Source organism: Anguilla anguilla, chromosome 12 (genome assembly GCF_013347855.1).
Source record: "Anguilla anguilla isolate fAngAng1 chromosome 12, fAngAng1.pri, whole genome shotgun sequence".
Lineage (NCBI taxonomy): Eukaryota > Metazoa > Chordata > Actinopteri > Anguilliformes > Anguillidae > Anguilla > Anguilla anguilla.
The window spans coordinates 7,845,257-7,862,756 of record NC_049212.1 but is presented as its reverse complement, the minus strand read 5'-3'; the positions used below and the strand labels follow the sequence as shown (position 1 = coordinate 7,862,756).

At 50.9% G+C, this 17,500-nt stretch overlaps 3 protein-coding genes across 6 annotated transcripts in view; all 3 read right to left on the bottom strand.

Annotated features, from left to right (window-relative positions):
• The window catches only part of exo5 (exonuclease 5), a 6,572-nt gene extending 342 nt beyond the window's left edge, over positions 1-6,230 (bottom strand). Inside the window, exons 1-6 of the mRNA XM_035385720.1 lie at positions 5,744-6,230; positions 5,090-5,156; positions 4,702-4,955; positions 4,200-4,304; positions 2,262-2,434; positions 1-1,831 (exon numbers count right to left, since the gene is read on the bottom strand). The exon at positions 1-1,831 is cut by the window's left edge and continues 342 nt beyond it. Of these exons, the coding sequence (XP_035241611.1) occupies positions 1,271-1,831; positions 2,262-2,434; positions 4,200-4,304; positions 4,702-4,955; positions 5,090-5,156; positions 5,744-5,834 (1,251 nt within the window). The 5' untranslated portion in view covers positions 5,835-6,230 and the 3' untranslated portion in view covers positions 1-1,270. The remainder of the gene's footprint in view (positions 1,832-2,261; positions 2,435-4,199; positions 4,305-4,701; positions 4,956-5,089; positions 5,157-5,743) is intronic.
• Positions 6,231-6,777: 547 nt separating this feature from the next.
• Positions 6,778-9,640, bottom strand: rflnb (refilin B). Of its 3 annotated transcripts, none has more exons than XM_035385722.1 (3): positions 9,012-9,640; positions 8,615-8,709; positions 6,778-8,413 (listed from the first exon to the last, which is right to left on the bottom strand). In XM_035385722.1, exons 1-3 carry the CDS (start codon positions 9,204-9,206, stop codon positions 8,107-8,109), a joined length of 597 nt encoding a protein of 198 aa, XP_035241613.1. In that variant the 5' UTR covers positions 9,207-9,640; the 3' UTR covers positions 6,778-8,106. The 3 variants fall into 3 exon arrangements, with proteins under 3 accessions (XP_035241613.1, XP_035241614.1, XP_035241612.1); XM_035385723.1 differs by having other exon boundaries at positions 8,615-8,706; positions 9,012-9,639; XM_035385721.1 differs by having other exon boundaries at positions 8,615-8,736; positions 9,012-9,637.
• Positions 9,641-11,043: 1,403 nt separating this feature from the next.
• vps53 (VPS53 subunit of GARP complex) overlaps positions 11,044-17,500 on the bottom strand; it is a 14,629-nt gene continuing 8,172 nt past the window's right edge. For both annotated transcript variants that reach the window (XM_035383860.1, XM_035383861.1), the window contains exons 14-22: positions 17,461-17,500; positions 15,754-15,901; positions 14,973-15,055; positions 14,621-14,699; positions 13,812-13,960; positions 13,229-13,298; positions 12,985-13,122; positions 11,884-11,988; positions 11,044-11,235 (exon numbers count right to left, since the gene is read on the bottom strand). The exon at positions 17,461-17,500 is cut by the window's right edge and continues 203 nt beyond it. In XM_035383860.1, the coding sequence (XP_035239751.1) occupies positions 11,065-11,235; positions 11,884-11,988; positions 12,985-13,122; positions 13,229-13,298; positions 13,812-13,960; positions 14,621-14,699; positions 14,973-15,055; positions 15,754-15,901; positions 17,461-17,500 (983 nt within the window). In that variant the 3' untranslated portion in view covers positions 11,044-11,064. The remainder of the gene's footprint in view (positions 11,236-11,883; positions 11,989-12,984; positions 13,123-13,228; positions 13,299-13,811; positions 13,961-14,620; positions 14,700-14,972; positions 15,056-15,753; positions 15,902-17,460) is intronic.

Here is a 17,500-nt window from a genome sequence, read left to right as displayed (position 1 = left end):
TGATGGCGCTCGGGACAGAGAAATTGAGTATTTCAATGATACCCTTTAGCCAATTTCCTAAATTAGCTAAATGTGACGTATGTTACACCATATTACAGGCATTTAGCAGACGCTCTTGTCCAGAGCGACTTACACAACTTTTACACAGCATTTACATTGCATCCATTTACACAGCTGGATCTATACTGATACACTGCAGGTTAAGCACCTTTCTTAATGGTACGACGGCAGTGTCCTACCTTTAGGTTACAAGACGAGCTCCATACCCATTATACTACACTGCTGCCGTATAAACTGTGTCTAAGCAACACACAGCATTGTGTAATTGTATAATTCCTCTATAGGCAACACACAGCATTGTCTTCTAATAGGCAGGCATGACCTCCATATCCAGTAAACATTGCACACCACAACACAAATACCGAAACTTCAAATGGATTATAAAAAATATAAAATGTGGATTAATAGATTATAAAAAATATTGTGACTACTGTAGTCCTCAACTTTTATATTCAGCAATGATCTGTGCTTCATCCAATCAGCTCTCTCTCTCTCTCTCTCTGTCTCTTTCTCCTCTCACACATAGTTCATAGTGACACCAGTACTACAATACACATCTACACAATTATACGAACACACAGTATTTACAGTATTTAAGTTCAGTGGTCAAACACACAGATTTAACAAAACCATGTCAATAAAATAACTGACAGGAAATTGTGCGCTTTGTTAAGCTAAAGGAAGTTGGCGTTTGGCTAAGAGTAGCGACCTCCGCTTGTTTCCCTGATTAAAAGTGTAAATTGCCAAACAGGCCTAATAGAGTTAAAGTGCTCTATAGTGCAGGTTTTTACCGTTTTTGTCATGGCGGTTTACCCTTCCAAACTGAATAACAGGAAATGAGTTACACAAAGGCATTCAAACCACAACAAGTGGCTGTACATAGTGCTCACAGTGTGTTTAGCACTACATAGTGCTCACTGCGTGTTTAGCACTACATAGTGCTCACTGCATGTTTAGCACTACATAGTGCTCACTGCGTGTTTAGCACTACATAGTGCTCACTGCATGTTTAGCACTACATAGTGCTCACTGCGTGTTTAGCACTACATAGTGCTCACTGCGTGTTTAGCACTACATAGTGCTCACTGTGTGTTTAGCACTACGTAGTGCTCAAAGTGTGTTTAGCACGGTGTTTAGTGCTCACTATGTAGTGCTCACTGAGTGTTTGTTGTGGTTGAGTGTGAGTCCTGTGTCTTGCTGGGGGATGTGGTCAGTGCTTCCGGCTGGGCGTGGCCTGCGTCTCGTTGGTGGGTGTGGTCAGCGCGCCCGGCTGGGCGTGGCCTGCGTCTTGCTGGGGGGTGTGGTCAGTTGCAGTCTTCTTGGGGGCCGTGGCCTCCAGGTACTCCGCCTCCCCCAGCTTCCACTCGCAGTGCTGCTTGTACTGGCAGGCGCAGCACTTCCACGCCTCCTCGATGTCCACGCCCCTGGGCTCCCGACGCCCGGTCCAGTACGACAGGTAATGCCGAAGCTCCTCCCTCGTCTGGGGCTCGGCGAATGGGACGTCCTGGGTGCCGATGGCCGCGCCCGACCCCTGGTGGCAGTACTCCAGCCTCAGCCGGTCGACGGGGGGCAGCTCGCAGTAGCTGAGGTTCAGCAGGAGCAGGTCCAGCAGGTCCCCGAACGTGGACACCTGGAGATCCAGCCTCTCGGCCTGCTCCAGCACCCCTTTCCCCAGGGCCCTCTCCGGAAGCAGTCTGAGGTGAGTGATCACGTGGTCTCGCTTCAGGTCCCCCCGGACCAGCGAATCAAACAGGAGCTTGTACAGACGCACCTGTGGCACACACCAGCCTGCATCAGTACATCCCCACAGAATTCTCACAAAGCGTGACCTCTGACCCACACACACACAGCATGACCTCTGACCCACACACAGCATGACCTCTGACCCACACACAGCATGACCTCTGACCCACACACACAGCATGACCTCTGACCCACACACACGGCATGACCTCTGAACCACACACAGCATGACCTCTGACCCACACACACAGCGTGACCTCTGACCCACACACACAGCATGACCTCTGACCCACACACACACAGCATGACCTCTGACCCACACACACACAGCATGACCTCTGAACCACACACACAGCGTGACCTCTGACCCACACACACAGCGTGACCTCTGTGATGGACGTGTCTGTTAACGATACTGTTGCTGACCGTGTATGAGCACAAGCAGAACGTGCACGCACCTGTAAGCTGGAACCTTTGGCCTGTGCAGGGTCAGGAAGGGAGTTGGCGGCGCGCGTTTTCAGGTCTGTGAGCACCAGCTCCCCTTTCTCGTCGTAGCGCAGCTCGTCGACCACGCCCGTCAGGAACACGCCCTCCAGCAGGCCGAAAACGGGCAGCTCTCGCACCAGAAGCCCTGGAACAGGAGGGGCGCGCACGTGAGACGCTCTCAGTGTGATCATCAGTGTGCATGTGAGTCACTCTCAGTGTGATCAGTGTGCACGTGAGTCACTCTCTGTGTGATCATCAGTGTGCACGTGAGTCACTCTCTGTGTGATCAGTGTGCACGTAAGTCACTCTCAGTGTGATCAGTGTGCACGTGAGTCACTCTGTGTGATCATCAGTGTGCACGTAAGTCACTCTCTGTGTGATCATCAGTGTGCACGTGAGTCACTCTCTGTGTGATCAGTGTGCACGTAAGTCACTCTCAGTGTGATCAGTGTGCACGTGAGTCACTCTCTGTGTGATCAGTGTGCACGTGAGTCACTCTGTGTGATCAGCGTGCACGTGAGTCACTCTCTGTGTGATCAGTGTGCACGTGAGTCGCTCTCAGTGTGATCAGTGTGCACGTAAGTCACTCAGTGTGATCAGTGTGAGTCACTTTCTGCATGATCACCAGGGTGCATGTGAGCCCGGGGGGGGGGGGGGGGGGGGGCGGGGAGAGAGAGAGAATACTCCACAGTCCAGGGGGAGGGGGGGTGTCAGCGGTTTGGCAGTCTTACGGTGTGGGGGGAAGTAGCTGTCTCGGAGACGAGAACAAACAGGCTGCGAGACAGCTTCCTCTCCCGCACCACAAGACTGCAAAACCGCTGACTGTGGAGTATTCTCTCTCTCTCTCTCTCTCTCTCTCTCTTTCACAGGCACTAAGTCACATTACAGGAACTGCACTGGCCACCTTTTATATGTTATTCAGTGTGAATGTGAGTCACTCAGTATGATCATCAGTGTGAATGTGAGTCACTCAGTATGATCATCAGTGTGCATGTGAGTCACTCAGTATGATCATCAGTGTGCATGTGAGTCACTCAGTATGATCATCAGTGTGCACGCGAGTCACTCAGTATGATCATCAGTGTGCATGTGAGTCACACCCAGTATGATCATCAGTGTGCACGCGAGTCACTCAGTATGAACATCAGTGTGCATGTGAGTCACTCAGTATGATCATCAGTGTGAATGAGTCACTCAGTATGATCATCAGTGTGCATGTGAGTCACTCAGTATGATCATCAGTGTGCATGTGAGTCACTCAGTATGATCATCAGTGTGAATGAGTCACTCAGTATGATCATCAGTGTGCATGTGAGTCACTCAGTATGATCATCAGTGTGCATGTGAGTCACTCAGTATGATCATCAGTGTGCATGTGAGTCACTCAGTATGATCATCAGTGTGCATGTGAGTCACTCAGTATGATCATCAGTGTGCATGTGAGTCACTCAGTATGATCATCAGTGTGCATGTGAGTCACTCAGTATGATCATCAGTGTGAATGAGTCACTCAGTATGATCATCAGTGTGAATGAGTCACTCAGTATGATCATCAGTGTGCATGCGAGTCACTCAGTATGATCATCAGTGTGAATGAGTCACTCAGTATGATCATCAGTGTGCACGTGAGTCACTCCCAGTATGATCATCATGATGTCTGTTACCAGGGTGACATGCGCTTAAAAAATGCGCTCCTGAGAGAGCAGGAGTGCAGTAGTTCTTCTCCTGTTCCGCTGGGCTTTCCCTCTCCCTGAAATGACTGCACTTCCACTGCTGGTCACTACACTTGTTTTTGCACTGTGAGCAGCCCTGGCTAAAAGCGCTAGCTAACTGCTAGTAAAACAAAGCAAACGAAGCCCGCGGGTTTGCGCTAGCTAGCTAGCTAGCGTTCTCCAGGCGACCAGCCTTACCTGCCTGCAGGTCGGGGATCATGCTCAGGAGGTTGAGGAAGGAGACGGCCTGTTGGTCCTCCCTGGACCGCACCGGAACGGACACCACCTCCTGCAGCTCCAGCTCTGCGGAACCCACAACACGTCACATGACCCCGCTCGGCTCCGCGCGCGGGACGCGGCGCCTGGCGATAGGCCCGTTCCCGCCGTGGGGGTGGCGTTCTTCCCGCGACTTCAGTCTGAGCTCATGACCTTCACATCGATATTACGGGGGAAACTAACTTTGGATTTCAGGAAATTCGACGAAACGCTACATCCAGACATTCCTTTTCCAGGTAAGTGGTCTGAGGTACCACAAGCCTTTTGACAGTCTCACGACTTTCAAAGTAATGTCTTGGCTACTTCACGCATATAATGAGCAGTTAATGCGACATGAATGTTTTTTCATATGGTAAACAATCTTTAGACAGAGTAATGCAGGTCCGGGTATGAAGGTAGTGTCCAGTCTGGCACCTGTGTTTACCTCTGTTCAGGTGAATATCGACCCCAGCCTCCATCTTAGCTCGCGTCTCTGGTGACGTCAGCACGTGGGGGATCTCATACTCGTAGGCCACCTGCAGCTCGCACCAGGTCTGGCGGCACACTTGCGTGACAGCCAGGTGATTGCGCCTGAACCTCTCCATCGGGTTATGGCCCAGACCCGGTTTACTCCGCTTCCGAGGGTAACTGGCATGATTCTGTTTCGTCCCCCACACCGCAGCCAGCCTCACACGCGCACTGTTACACCCAGACGACACAGTCAGACAAGATCGCAGTCAGCACCAGCTTAAATGAAAACTAGCCTACACATGGTTTTTTTTTTTTGCCTGAAAATCACCAAGTATAAAATCAACAACGGAAATGTAGGCTACCGTTTCCCGGGGGTGGAGAGCTTCTCCGTGACGTTGGATCCAGAATCCGGAAGACGCTGAGGGCTCGCTGAAATTCAATGTTAGAATTAGAATCAGAATTTCTTTATTGTCATTGTACTGATGCATACAACGAAAATCAGGCGCACTGCCCGAGCGGAGCTCAAATATACAAGATAAATACAAGGTAATAAAAATATAAAAGATTTTAAAAAAGAATAATAAAAACTCATACATACACTCATTCATACAGCTCACACGCGTGCACTCACCTGCACACACTCTGACACACATGCACACAAATTCACACACGCATACACATTATGCCTACGTATGCACCGAATAAGCACAGAATACCTGACTGAATTTCACTTTCGATCTTATTAGCATGGACCAAGGGTGACACCAAATGAAAGAGAAAAAAATCTGACCGACTATCGTAAAAAAAATTTAAATAAATAAAATAAATAAAAAACCCCATGGGATATTCAAGCAAAACAGACATTTGTTGAACAGCTAAAGTAATCTTTACATTTTCATTAAATCACTTACTTTTCCACGCGCTGTGACATACCACAGCTCCGTACCGCAGCAAGGTGCTTATAAGGCGACATCGAAACACATACTCGATATTTAAATGAATAACCACTGAATTACCTGAGCCGAGGTGCTCCGATCGCATGTTTACCAATTCTGCGCCTCCAATATCGTCCCAGCCGTTCGGTGGTTCAGTTGCCGATGTATTCATTGTTAAATCCTGTGCTAACAATTATGTCAGTTATAGTTCACTATCGTGTTGGTTTACGAGCATGTTATTCCGCCCTTCAGCAGTACATCCGAGCACTGTATGTTCTCATCGTCCTGTGTATTAGACGAGTCTCTTCCGGCACAGTGTTTTGCCCCAACTTGTCCTGGATATACCACGCCCACTTTGTTACAAAAGCTCCAGGGATCATTTGAGGATCGCGACAATAAAATGGTGCCAAGTGTTCCAGATCGTTAAGTTGGCGAAGAACGTATTATAGGCTCTTTTTAAAAAAAACTTAAATGGCACAGCATTATGAAATTAAAATCACGAGTAACAGGAGAGACGACGAGCGTACACTACATTGGTAGGTTAATTCATGCAACCTAATTTCTATTATATTAAAATTCTGTAACATTGAGTGTATTTACATTTACATTTTGTGAGCATGCAGTAGGCTATTTGGTTGACGTGCAGTACGAAAATTAAAATAACATTCAATTATTTGACCGTTTGTGTTGGATCTCCCGTTTACATTTATTAAAAATATATATCAGACGTAGTGTTAATCATTTCTTGGAATATTTTTAATAAAAATCAACAAAGAGTATTTCTCAGCCGGACGAAGGAGCCTTTCCAGTTTTGTAACTTGAGGCACCGGATCAGTGTTGGTTTTAATACGTACAGGTTTTGTTTTAAATGTATACTACAGGCGTCAGCAAAAGTTTGCGCAACACTCTGAATGTGCCTATGTAGTTTCGTACTTTCGATCTGTTTTCATGTCCATCAGAAAAGTCCCGACAGAGGGCGCTGTGGTCAATTGTCCACGGATTCAATTGGATCGTTCACGTTACATTTTTTGCCACTTAAATGGCATACGCTCTTACCCAGAAGGATTTAAGGGTGTTGACTTTCAGGTTGAATAAAATACTTAAAATGAATCCCATTATTAATCATTATACAGTTTATTAAAACAGTTGAGATTATATTTGCATAGCTGCTATGACAAAACCTTTCCAAACATTACAGAAAAGCAGTACAATTTACAGAGAAAATAAAATTAAAATTCAATAACATCCCCCCCCCACACACACACAACTCGCTCGCGCGCGCGCGCACACACACACACACACACACACACACAACCTTGCTTAACTGTGAACAGTTCTGATGAGATGGGAACACAGATTGAGAAATCTACTCAATCAATCACTGTTACAGCAGCCATTTAATCTGGATTAAAGGTTAGAGTGGATCGTAAGGGTGGGGAAATTTAGTATCCAGCAAAGCGCCTCTGTCAGATTAGGGGCAGTCTACACACTCCTCTCGCTCGTGCACAGCAATGTCACATGCAGCCTGTGAAGCCAGCAGGGAAAGAGAGGCCTGGAACACAGTCAGATAATCTGCGCTGACATGTACATGCTAGTGAGCCTTGGGTGTTCTGCGCAGTGTAGCTACGCACGCTCACCGAGGTCCTGTCACACATTACACTGCTTTTCGTTCAGCCGCACCTTCACTCAGTGTGCGCTAAATAAGTTCAAACAAACAGGAAGCATGTTGCAAAAATGTCCCTTTACACAACCCATGTAAAAAAAAAAAAAAAACCTACAGATGTGCTTACTAAATAACACGTTAAAGCAATTTCTGTGCAATACCATGCGATATGAGTTTCCATCAACAAGTTCCACATGAAAACGTTTTGTGAAGACCAAATTACGTCCGGTAACAGAACACATTACCCAAACCGAAAGGGACATTGGCTGGGCAGAAACACCCCCACAGAGTTCCCCGTGCGTTCACGTGCATATGTGTGTGTGTGTGTGTGTGTGTGTGTGTGTGTGTGTGTGTGTGTAGGGCCAGTACAGGAAACGCAAAGAACAACAGAAACCAGATGGAAAACAGCGTTTCAGCTTCCAACTGACCCCGCTGCACTTCCCCTAAATCTGCTAAACACACCATGCCTCACTGCTCGGACAATAACACTAAACTGCCTGTCTCATATTACACTGCATTTCATTCATTAGAGTTTCCACCCCAAGCTGACAGCAAGACGCATTTTCCCCCGTTCCTACAAAACTCCGGCACGCAGAAAATTTCCGTAATTCCAAGCCACGTTGTGACGTCAAAGAGGACCGCTATCACCCCGTTTGTCAATCAGAACAAACCTGCCAAGTTCAGCAGTCGTTACTAAGGCAGGCGGTGCGCGCAGTTTAATTGGGCGCGTGAACGGTAGTGTCGCTCGGCGCAGATGGTGACGTGCTCAGAACTTAAGCCATTACCCCCGTTGCGCGGCCTCCAGCTCCACGCTGGAGAGGAAGCGCCTGGCTTTCCTGCTGCAGTCGTAGTGCAGGTGCGTGACATAGACGGCGCTGGCGTGTTTCGGGTACACGATGGTGGTGCTCTGGTACCGCTGTACCCGCTGCCGGGGCTCCAGGTGCAGCTGGGTCCGGTAGTGCTTCCAAGTGTTGTGGGACAAGGCTACGATCGTCTGGCTACATGAGTCCAGGCCAAAACCACGGGGTTCTAGCGATACGTAATGGATGAAGTGCCGATCGGAGTCATAGCGTACGGATGATGTGTATCTATGGGCAGACAAGCACGAAAAACACACGTTCCACTGGTCAGTTACAAGACATGCTAATAAGTGCAAAGCAACCACGTGTACTTTATTGTCAAGCGCAAAACTGGAATCATTGCGTACAAGTTACGTCACCGTTACGCTAACAGCATACAGCGCATAACTACGAACTATTAAGAGAAATTAAGAAAAAGAAGACAGTCACCGGACTTCTTTCGGTGGCAGAGGGTCCAACTCGATTCCTTCCCCATAGGACAGAGGACGAAACTGCGGCGAAAACACAGGGTCCGCGCCAGTCTGCTGAGTTTTCAGGCAGCAAGAGTTTCGCTGATTGTCGGAAGAAATGAGGCAATAAGGGTCAGTTTCCTGAGTCACTTACACAAGTATACTGCAGCAGTTCTCTCACCCACTAACTTCTGCATTTACCTCTACAGGCTGAGGTTACCTTTACCTAACTTCTAGAAGTCTTGCGTTTTACGCTTGCTCTGCATAAATAGGAAAGAGTACGTTTCTACACCTTTGTTGTGCGATTCTTACCTGTTCCTATAATTATGCTTTATAAATTACTGCGTGCAATCAAAAGATGACGAAACTCAACCTACCGCTGGAGCCCTCCGGCTGTCCTCCTCAGCGAGCGGTCGGAGCCCAGCTCTCTCAGGTCCGCCCGGCAGCAGCCAGGCGCTCGGACTCGGGCTGGGGGGCAGACCGGAATCTGGACTGTCGAGCGGCCGCCCCGGTGCACAGTTCACGTGTAGGTCATCTTCGGACACATTAGGCAAGTTAAATCTGACCGACATAGCTTTCCTGGAATGTTATTGATGAAATACACCAGCTTGGGGTTATTCGGTTGAATTTTAAATCTTCCGTCACTAAACGACTTGTCCAGGAGCTAATTTAACTTGACGACTTTTTGTAAATGCTTAGAAAAGTCCTCGGCGACCGTACACAGACTACGGTTTACCTCGGAGTTAACGTAACCGGCATCAGCGGCTGCTGTTTGGCTGTAAAGCAAAGTCAGCAACACACGGAAAAGTATAATCGTGTGTAAATCGGTCCGTTATTTCCTCCATGCCATTAGAAAGCCAGAAGTCCTTTTCTCTCGGCCCGAAGACATCCAAACAATACGGTCAAGGGTCGCGAATCCTTTCTGCTTTGAAGCTGCGACTTCCTGGCCCAGACGGTGCTCGCTTGCCGGTTTGGACTTTCAAGCTCTCTCGGAGACGCGCTTTGTTTTACGCGCAGCCGAAGGGGCAGGACACGCCCTTTTAAAACGGACACACCCCCGACCCCCTTCCCAATTGAAACACAGCATAATGGATGCAGCGATGGTAAGGAAGTTCTTGCACAAGATCTTATGAACGCCCTTCCTAAGAGTACCAGCTAAGGGTTTAATTAAACAACGGCCCCTTCATGGAAGAAAAAAAGAACACACATTTCTCGTGGTGAAGGTATTTTATTAGTGTCGTGTCGCCAATAACCATTATAGTACTAATTCGAAAATCATTAAAGCTATTTTTATAAACAGAAGGCAGGAATTTGTACAGCAATCACACTGGACAAATATATTAATATTAATATATTAATAAGCAGGGTTCAACGGAGTGCAGGATTCGGCCAACATTTAAACCCTCCAACAGAACGGCTCCTCCTGATGATCGTACACACGCATGCATGCGCATGCAAACCCCCCCACAGACACACACACACACGCAGACACACAGACACACACACACACACACACACACACACACACACACATCGCCTCGGTTGCGTTTGGGGTTTGCGCAAGTCGTTCCGGCGGCTGCAGTGAGATATCTGCACCTGCAGGGTTCAGATACCGCTTCCCTCTTCACCGTGAGGCTGCGAACGGGTTTCCTGCCGGTCACTGGCTGACCCCGCCCCCTTCCGTGTCAGTCACAGGCTGACCCCGCCCCTTTTCATGTCAGTTGTAGGGCCATGAGGAGAGTGGGTGGGGGCAGCGGGCAGGATGAACTGAACGTAGGTAAACGTGTTCTGTGCTCTTCCTTTAACCCCCCCCCCCCAACACACACACACACACACAGATTGGGGAGGCACAGGCAGGCAGGCCTGCGCGTGGTTTAAGTTCCTGTGCTGCTCAGATAAACACCAGATGCCCAGCACAGGAGAGCTAAACCAGGAGCGCAAGAGGGACGGAATGCCCCACACACACACGCACACACAGACACAGAGACACACGCACACACACATACACACACACACAGACACACACACCTCGCCAGTCCCCATTCCAGCAGCAGACTGCGAGAGCGCGTGTGCACTCCTCCGGTAGAGAGCCTGGCTCACTCGTGCTGGCAGGGCTTTCTGACCGTCCGACAACAATTTCAGTCTCATATTCACCAGCTCATCACTTTTTATACTCTTATTGTGAGAAAAGGCCTTCTCCCATTGGCCGATTCGGGTACCTGTGGGGAGCCCCATTGGTTAAATCCACAGGAGGAGACGGAGGAGGAAGTGGTTTGCGTCCAGAAGGGTCAGCGTCTCTTTAGAGGGACGTGGGACAGGGATCCACAGTCGGGGCGGGGTGGAGAGAGGGGAGTGTGGGTAGGGGGGGGGGCGGGGTGGAGAGAGGGGAGTGTGGGTAGGGGGGGCGGGGGCGGGGGTGGAGTGGGGGGCTCACAGTCTCTTTTTGATGAGCTTCTCCAGCCTGCGGATGCGAGACGACTCTTGCTCCGGGGTGGGGGCGCTGAAGGACAGGGAGGGCATGCCGTCGCCCCCTGATGGCGGGGTGGGCAACCGCTGCCTGAAGAGCTCCAGCATGCTGCCCTGCTCACTGCGCTTCAGACCCTGGGGGGGGGGGGGGAGAGAGAGGGAGGACAGGGAGGGATGGGGAGGGAGGAGGGGGGGAAGGTAGGGAGAGGGAGAGGATGGGGGGGGAAGGGAGACAGAGGGGGCGGGGAGGGAGAGAGTGAGGGAATGAGGAGGAAAGGAGGGAGAGAGAGGGGGCAGGGACAGAGAGAGAAAATGAGAGGGAGAAGAGAAAGAGACAGAGAGAGGGAGAGAGGATGGGGAAAGGGGAGAGAGGGAGAGAGAGAGAGAGAGGGAGGGAGAGGATGGGAAGAGGGAGAGAGGATGGGGAGGGGGTGAGAGAGAGAATGACAGTGAGGGAGGGAGTCAGAGGGAGAGAGAGAGGGGGAGAGAGAGAGAATGAGAGAGGGAGAGGAGAAAGAGGCAGAGGGGGAACGAGAGGGAGAGAGTATGGGGGGGGGGAGAGAGAGAATGACAGTGAGGGAGGGAGTCAGAGGGACAGAGAGAGGGGGAGAGAATGAGAGAGGGAGAGGAGAAAGAGGCAGAGGGAGAACGAGAGGGAGAGAGTATGGGGAGGGGGTGAGAGAGAACGACAGTGAGGGAGGGACAGGCACCAGTCTGTGAGAGCAGCACGCTCACAGTGAAAGCGGTCGCCGTGACTCCAGAGCGCGGCGCGCGGGAGCTCACCTTCATGTCCAGAATCTTCTGGAAGGTGTCGGGGTTCCCGTCCGCCAGCAGCTTGATGTAGTTGTCCACGAACACCACCGGCGGCTCGTGCGGGGCCATCACCACCTGGGGGGGCGGAGCCAAAGTCAGCACGCGCCGCGGTGCTCGTTGGGGGGGGGGGGGGGGGGGGGGGTTGAACTTAGGTTTTTATTTGGCGGATTTGTGTTGTCGGGACTCTACGAGATAAAAAGAGCTGCGTCAAAGGCACAGGACAATGTGGTCTGACGTCCGGCCCGACTGGCGAGGGGAGGGGAAGTAGGGGCCAACTGGCAGGAAGTGGCCGCTGTATTTTTTGGTATTAGTGCAGCTCCAGGTTTCACCGTTACGGAGATCAGGCGAAGATTCAAAACAACCGGAAACCCAGAGGAAGTTTGTGAGTGGACAGATGGATGGACAGAGAGACGGACGGACTGCGTGGGGGGAGGCGGGGGGGGGGGGCGCTGGGGGATGAGGCAGGGGGTAGGGAGTAGGGTGGGCTTAAGGGGGATGAGGTTCAGGCAACTTGCCAATATTTATGCATTCCACATGTAACACATGCCTGAGAGTATGGTGTCCAGCAGAGCTGTGTGTGCGTGTGTGTGTGTATGTGCGCGTGTGTGTGTGTGTATGCATACTGTGTGCGTGTGCGTGTGTGCGTGTGCATGTGCGTGTATGTATACTGTGTGCGTGTGTATGTGTACAGTGCGTATGTGCGTGTGTGTGTATGTGTGTATATGTACAGTGCGTGTGCGTGTGTGTGTATGTGTGTGTGTGTGTATGTATACTGTGTATGTGCGTGTGTGTGTATGTGTGTATATGTACAGTGCGTATGTGCGTGTGTGTGTGTATACTGTATGTGTGTGTGCGTGTGTATGTGTGTGTGTGTGTATGTATACTGTGTGCATGTGTATGTGTACAGTGCGTATGTGCGTGTGTGTGTGTGTATACTGTATGTGTGCGCGTGTGTACGTGTGTGTGTGTGTGTGTGTGTGTGTATACTGTGTGTGTGTGTGTGTGTGTACGTGTGTATGTGCGTGTGTGTATATGTGTGTATATGTGTGTGTGTGTGTGCAGCTCGGTCACCTTCAGGATCATCTCGGCGCGGGTCATGCCCTTCACCACGATCTTGGTGTAGCTGGCGGGGGCCTTGCGCACCACCTGGGACCCGATGGAGGGCAGGTCCAGCAGAACCGTCTTCAGGGAGTGTGTGTCCAGCAGGAGCTGCGCTCACACACACACACACACACACACGTGGTCACGCACATCACTTACGGGGACATTTCAGAGCACAGAGAAGCACACAGGGTGAGAGTGCTGATTGGCTTACCTGCTCTGCTCCCACCATGCTGATTGGCTTACACCTGAACAGGTGAGTGATGAATTTGGGGATGAAGGAGCTGAAAGAGAGATAAAGTAAGGACATGCGTGCATGGGGAAAGTGTGTGTGTGTGTGTGTGTGTGTGTGTGCGTGTGAGAGAGAGTGTGTGAGTGTGTGTGTGTAAGAGAGAGTATGTGAGTGTGTGTGTGTGTGTGTGTAAGAGAGAGTATGTAAATGTGTGTGTGCATGTGTTTGTCTGTGCGTGTGCGAGTGTGTGTGTGTGAGCGTAATGTGTGTAAGAGAGAGTGTGTGTGTGTGTGTGTGTGTAAGAGAGAGTATGTAAATGTGTGTGTGCATGTGTTTGTCTGTGCGTGTGCGAGTGTGTGTGTGTGAGCGTAATGTGTGTAAGAGAGAGTGTGTGTGTGTGTGTGTGTGTAAGAGAGAGTATGTAAATGTGTGTGTTCATGTGTTTGTGCGTGTGCGAGTGTGTGTGCGAGACAGTATGTGAGTGAGTGTGTGTGTGTGTAAGAGAGAGTATGTGAGTGTGTGTGTGTGTGCGCGTGTGTGTAAATGCTGTGGGCGGTACACTCACTTGGTGAACTTGATGCAGAACTGGGTGAAGTACTTGCGTGTGGAGGCCAGGTTGTCTCGGATGATGGGCACGTTGTGTTTGATGTGCATGATGACCGAGGTCACATACGGGCTCTGGTCCCCAACGTGCTCCACGTTCTGCCACGGCATCTAGGGTGACACGCCCAACACCATCAGAGGAACTGCACGCTGCTCCACACTCAACACACTCTATTGAACCTTAACACACGCTACTCCACACTCAACATAGCCTACCGCATCCTAACACACTCTACCGCACCTTAACACACGCTACTCCACACTCAACACAGCCTACCGCACCTTAACACACACTCTCCGCACTCAACACAACCTACCGCATCCTAACACACCCTACCGCACCTTAACACACACTACTCCACACTCAACACAGCCTACCACACCTTAACACACATTACTCCACACTCAACACACCCTACCACACCTTAACACAACCTCCTCCACACACTCAACACACCCTACCACACCTTAACACACACTACTCCACACACTCAAGACACCCTACCGCACCTTAACACACACTACTCCACACACTCAAGACACCCTACCGCACCTTAACACACACTACTCCACACACTCAACACACCCTACCACACCTTAACACAACCTCCTCCACACACTCAACACACCCTACCGCACCTTAACACAACCTCCTCCACACACTCAACACACCCTACCCCACCTTAACATGCATTATCCCACCCCACACACCCCTGCTCAACACCCCAGTGCAGGGTGCGAGGCAGCTGGACCCAGAGTGGGCGGGCTTACCTTGCTCATGGCCGTGAGGGCGGGGTCACACGCTGAGTCCAGGTCCTGCACCAGCAGCTGGATGCTGTTAGAGATCACCCTGCCAAACACGGACCAGAGATCACATCACCACCGCACCACAGACACAGCACAGACACTGCGGCAGAAACAGCAGCACAGACGCCGTGAGAGGAACAGCAGCACAGACACTCTGTGTCAGAAACAGCAGCACAGACGCTGCAGCAGAAACAGCAGCACAGACGCCGTGAGAGGAACAGCAGCACAGACACTCCGTGTCAGAAACAGCAGCACAGACACTCCATGTCAGAAACAGCAGCACAGACGCCCTGTGGGGCATAAGACAGGCTCTTACGTGCTGAAAGTGTCCATCTCTCCGGTCAGATTAATCCTCTCCACCAGAGCCTTATCCACCTTCTCCTTCAGCTTCTCCTCCAACTGGACACAAAAAAGCGAGACAAAATGGCATCACAAAATGGTGCAGATGATAGCAGACAGTGCCTGTGGTCATGGGTGAAAGTTCAGTGGTTGAATAATTGGTAGCAAGTGGTCAGTGGATGAGTGGTCAGTAGTGAACAGTCAGTAGTTGAGTGGTTAGCAGTGAGTGGTCCGTGGTCGAGTGGTTAGCAATGAGCGGTCAGTGGTTAGCAGTGAGTGGTCAGTGTGGTTAGCAGTGAGTGGTCAGTGTGGTTAGCAGTAAGTGGTCAGTGGTTAAGTGGTTAGCAGTGAGTGGTCAGTGGTGAGTGGTCAGTGTGGTTAACAGTGAGTGGTCAGTGGTTGAGAGGTTAGCAGTGAGTGGTCAGTAGTTAGCAGTGAGTGGTCAGTGTGGTTAACAGTGAGTGGTGAGTGGTTGAGAGGTTAGCAGTAAGTGGTCAGTAGTTAGCAGTGAGTGGTCAGTGTGGTTAGCAGTGAGTGGTCAGTGTGGTTAGCAGTAAGTGGTCAGTGGTTAAGTGGTTAGCAGTGAGTGGTCAGTAGTTAGCAGTGAGTGGTCAGTGTGGTTAGCAGTAAGTGGTCAGTGGTTAGCAGTGAGTGGTCAGTAGTTAGCAGTGAGTGGTCAGTGTGGTTAGCAGTGTGTGGTCAGTGGTTAAGTGGTTAGCAGCGAGTGGTCAGTGGCTCTGGTCGGTGCTGCGGCGGACCTGCTGTGTGGTGGCCAGGCAGTACTCTGCTGTGCTCAGGATGCTGCAGATGAGGCAGAGCTCCTCCGGGGTGAACTTGGCCGTCTCTGACCCCTCCTTCTCCTTCAGCAGACTGCTAATGGTCAACCCGCCGCTGCCGCTGCTGGTCCTGCAACAGCCCCACGCTCTGTCAGCACCCAATCACAAACTACACCCGCCCCACGCTCTGTCAGCACCCAATCACACAGCTACATCTGCCCCTCACTGTGTCAGTACCCAATCACACAGCGACATCCGCTCCCCACTCTGTCAGTACCGAATCACAAACTACACCCGCCCCCACACTGTCAGTACCCAATCACACAGCTACATCCGCTCCCCACTCTGTTAGTACCCAATCACAAACTACACCCGCCCCCACACTGTCAGTACCCAATCACACAGCTACATCTGCCCCTCACTGTGTCAGTACCCAATCACACAGCTACATCTGCCCCTCACTGTGTCAGTACCCAATCACACAGCTACATCTGCCCCTCACTGTGTCAGTACCCAATCACACAGCTACACCCGGTCTTCACACTGTCAGTACCCAATCACGCAGCTACATCCGCTCCCCACTCTGTCAGTACCCAATCACAAACTACACCCGCCCCCACACTGTCAGTACCCAATCACACAACTACACCCACCCACGCTCTGTCAGTACCCAATCACAAACTACACCCACCCTCCACTATGTGAGTACCCAATCACAAACTACACCCACCCTCCACTATGTGAGTACCCAATCACAAACTACACCCACCCCCACACTGTCAGTACCCAATCACACAGCTACACCCACCCACGCTCTGTCAGTACCCAATCACAAACTACACCCACCCTCCACTATGTGAGTATCCAATCACAAACTACACCTGCCCCCCACTATGTGAGTACCAGAACACACAGCTACACAAGGTCCCCACACTGTCAGTACCCAATCACGAACTACACCCGCCCTCCACTATGTGAGTACCCAATCACAAACTACACCCGCCCTCCACTATGTGAGTACCCAATCACAAACTACACCCACCCCCACACTGTCAGTACCCAATCACACAGCTACACCCACCCAGACTCTGTCAGTACCCAATCACAAACTACACCCGCCCTCCACCATGTCAGTACCGGAACACACAGCTACACGCGGTCCCCACACTGTCAGTACCCAATCACACAGCTACATCGGCCCCTCACTGTGTCAGTACCCAATCACACAGTTACACCCAGTCCCCAATCTGTCAGTACCCAATCACAAACTACACCCGCCCCCCAATCTGTCAGTACCCAATCACACAGCTACATCCACTCCCCACTCTGTCAGTACCCAGTCACACAGCTACACCCGGTCCCGGTCAGTACCCAATCACACAGCTACCCCCGCCCCCCACACTGTCAGTACCCAATCACACAGCTACACGCGCCCTCCACTATGTCAGTACCCAATCACACAGCTACACCCGCCCTCCACTATGTCAGTAACCAATCACACAGCTACACCTGCCCCCCACTCTGTCAGTACCCAATCACACAGCTACACCCGGTCCCTGCTCTGTCAGCACCCAATCACACAGCTACACCCAGTCCCCAATCTGTCAGTACCCAATCACACAGCTACACCCAGTCCCTACTCTGTCAGTACCCAGTCCTGCAGGTGTACAGGTGGGATAGAGCGCTCACTTGGGCAGGTTTCCAGACAGGATCTTCCAGGCGTACTCTC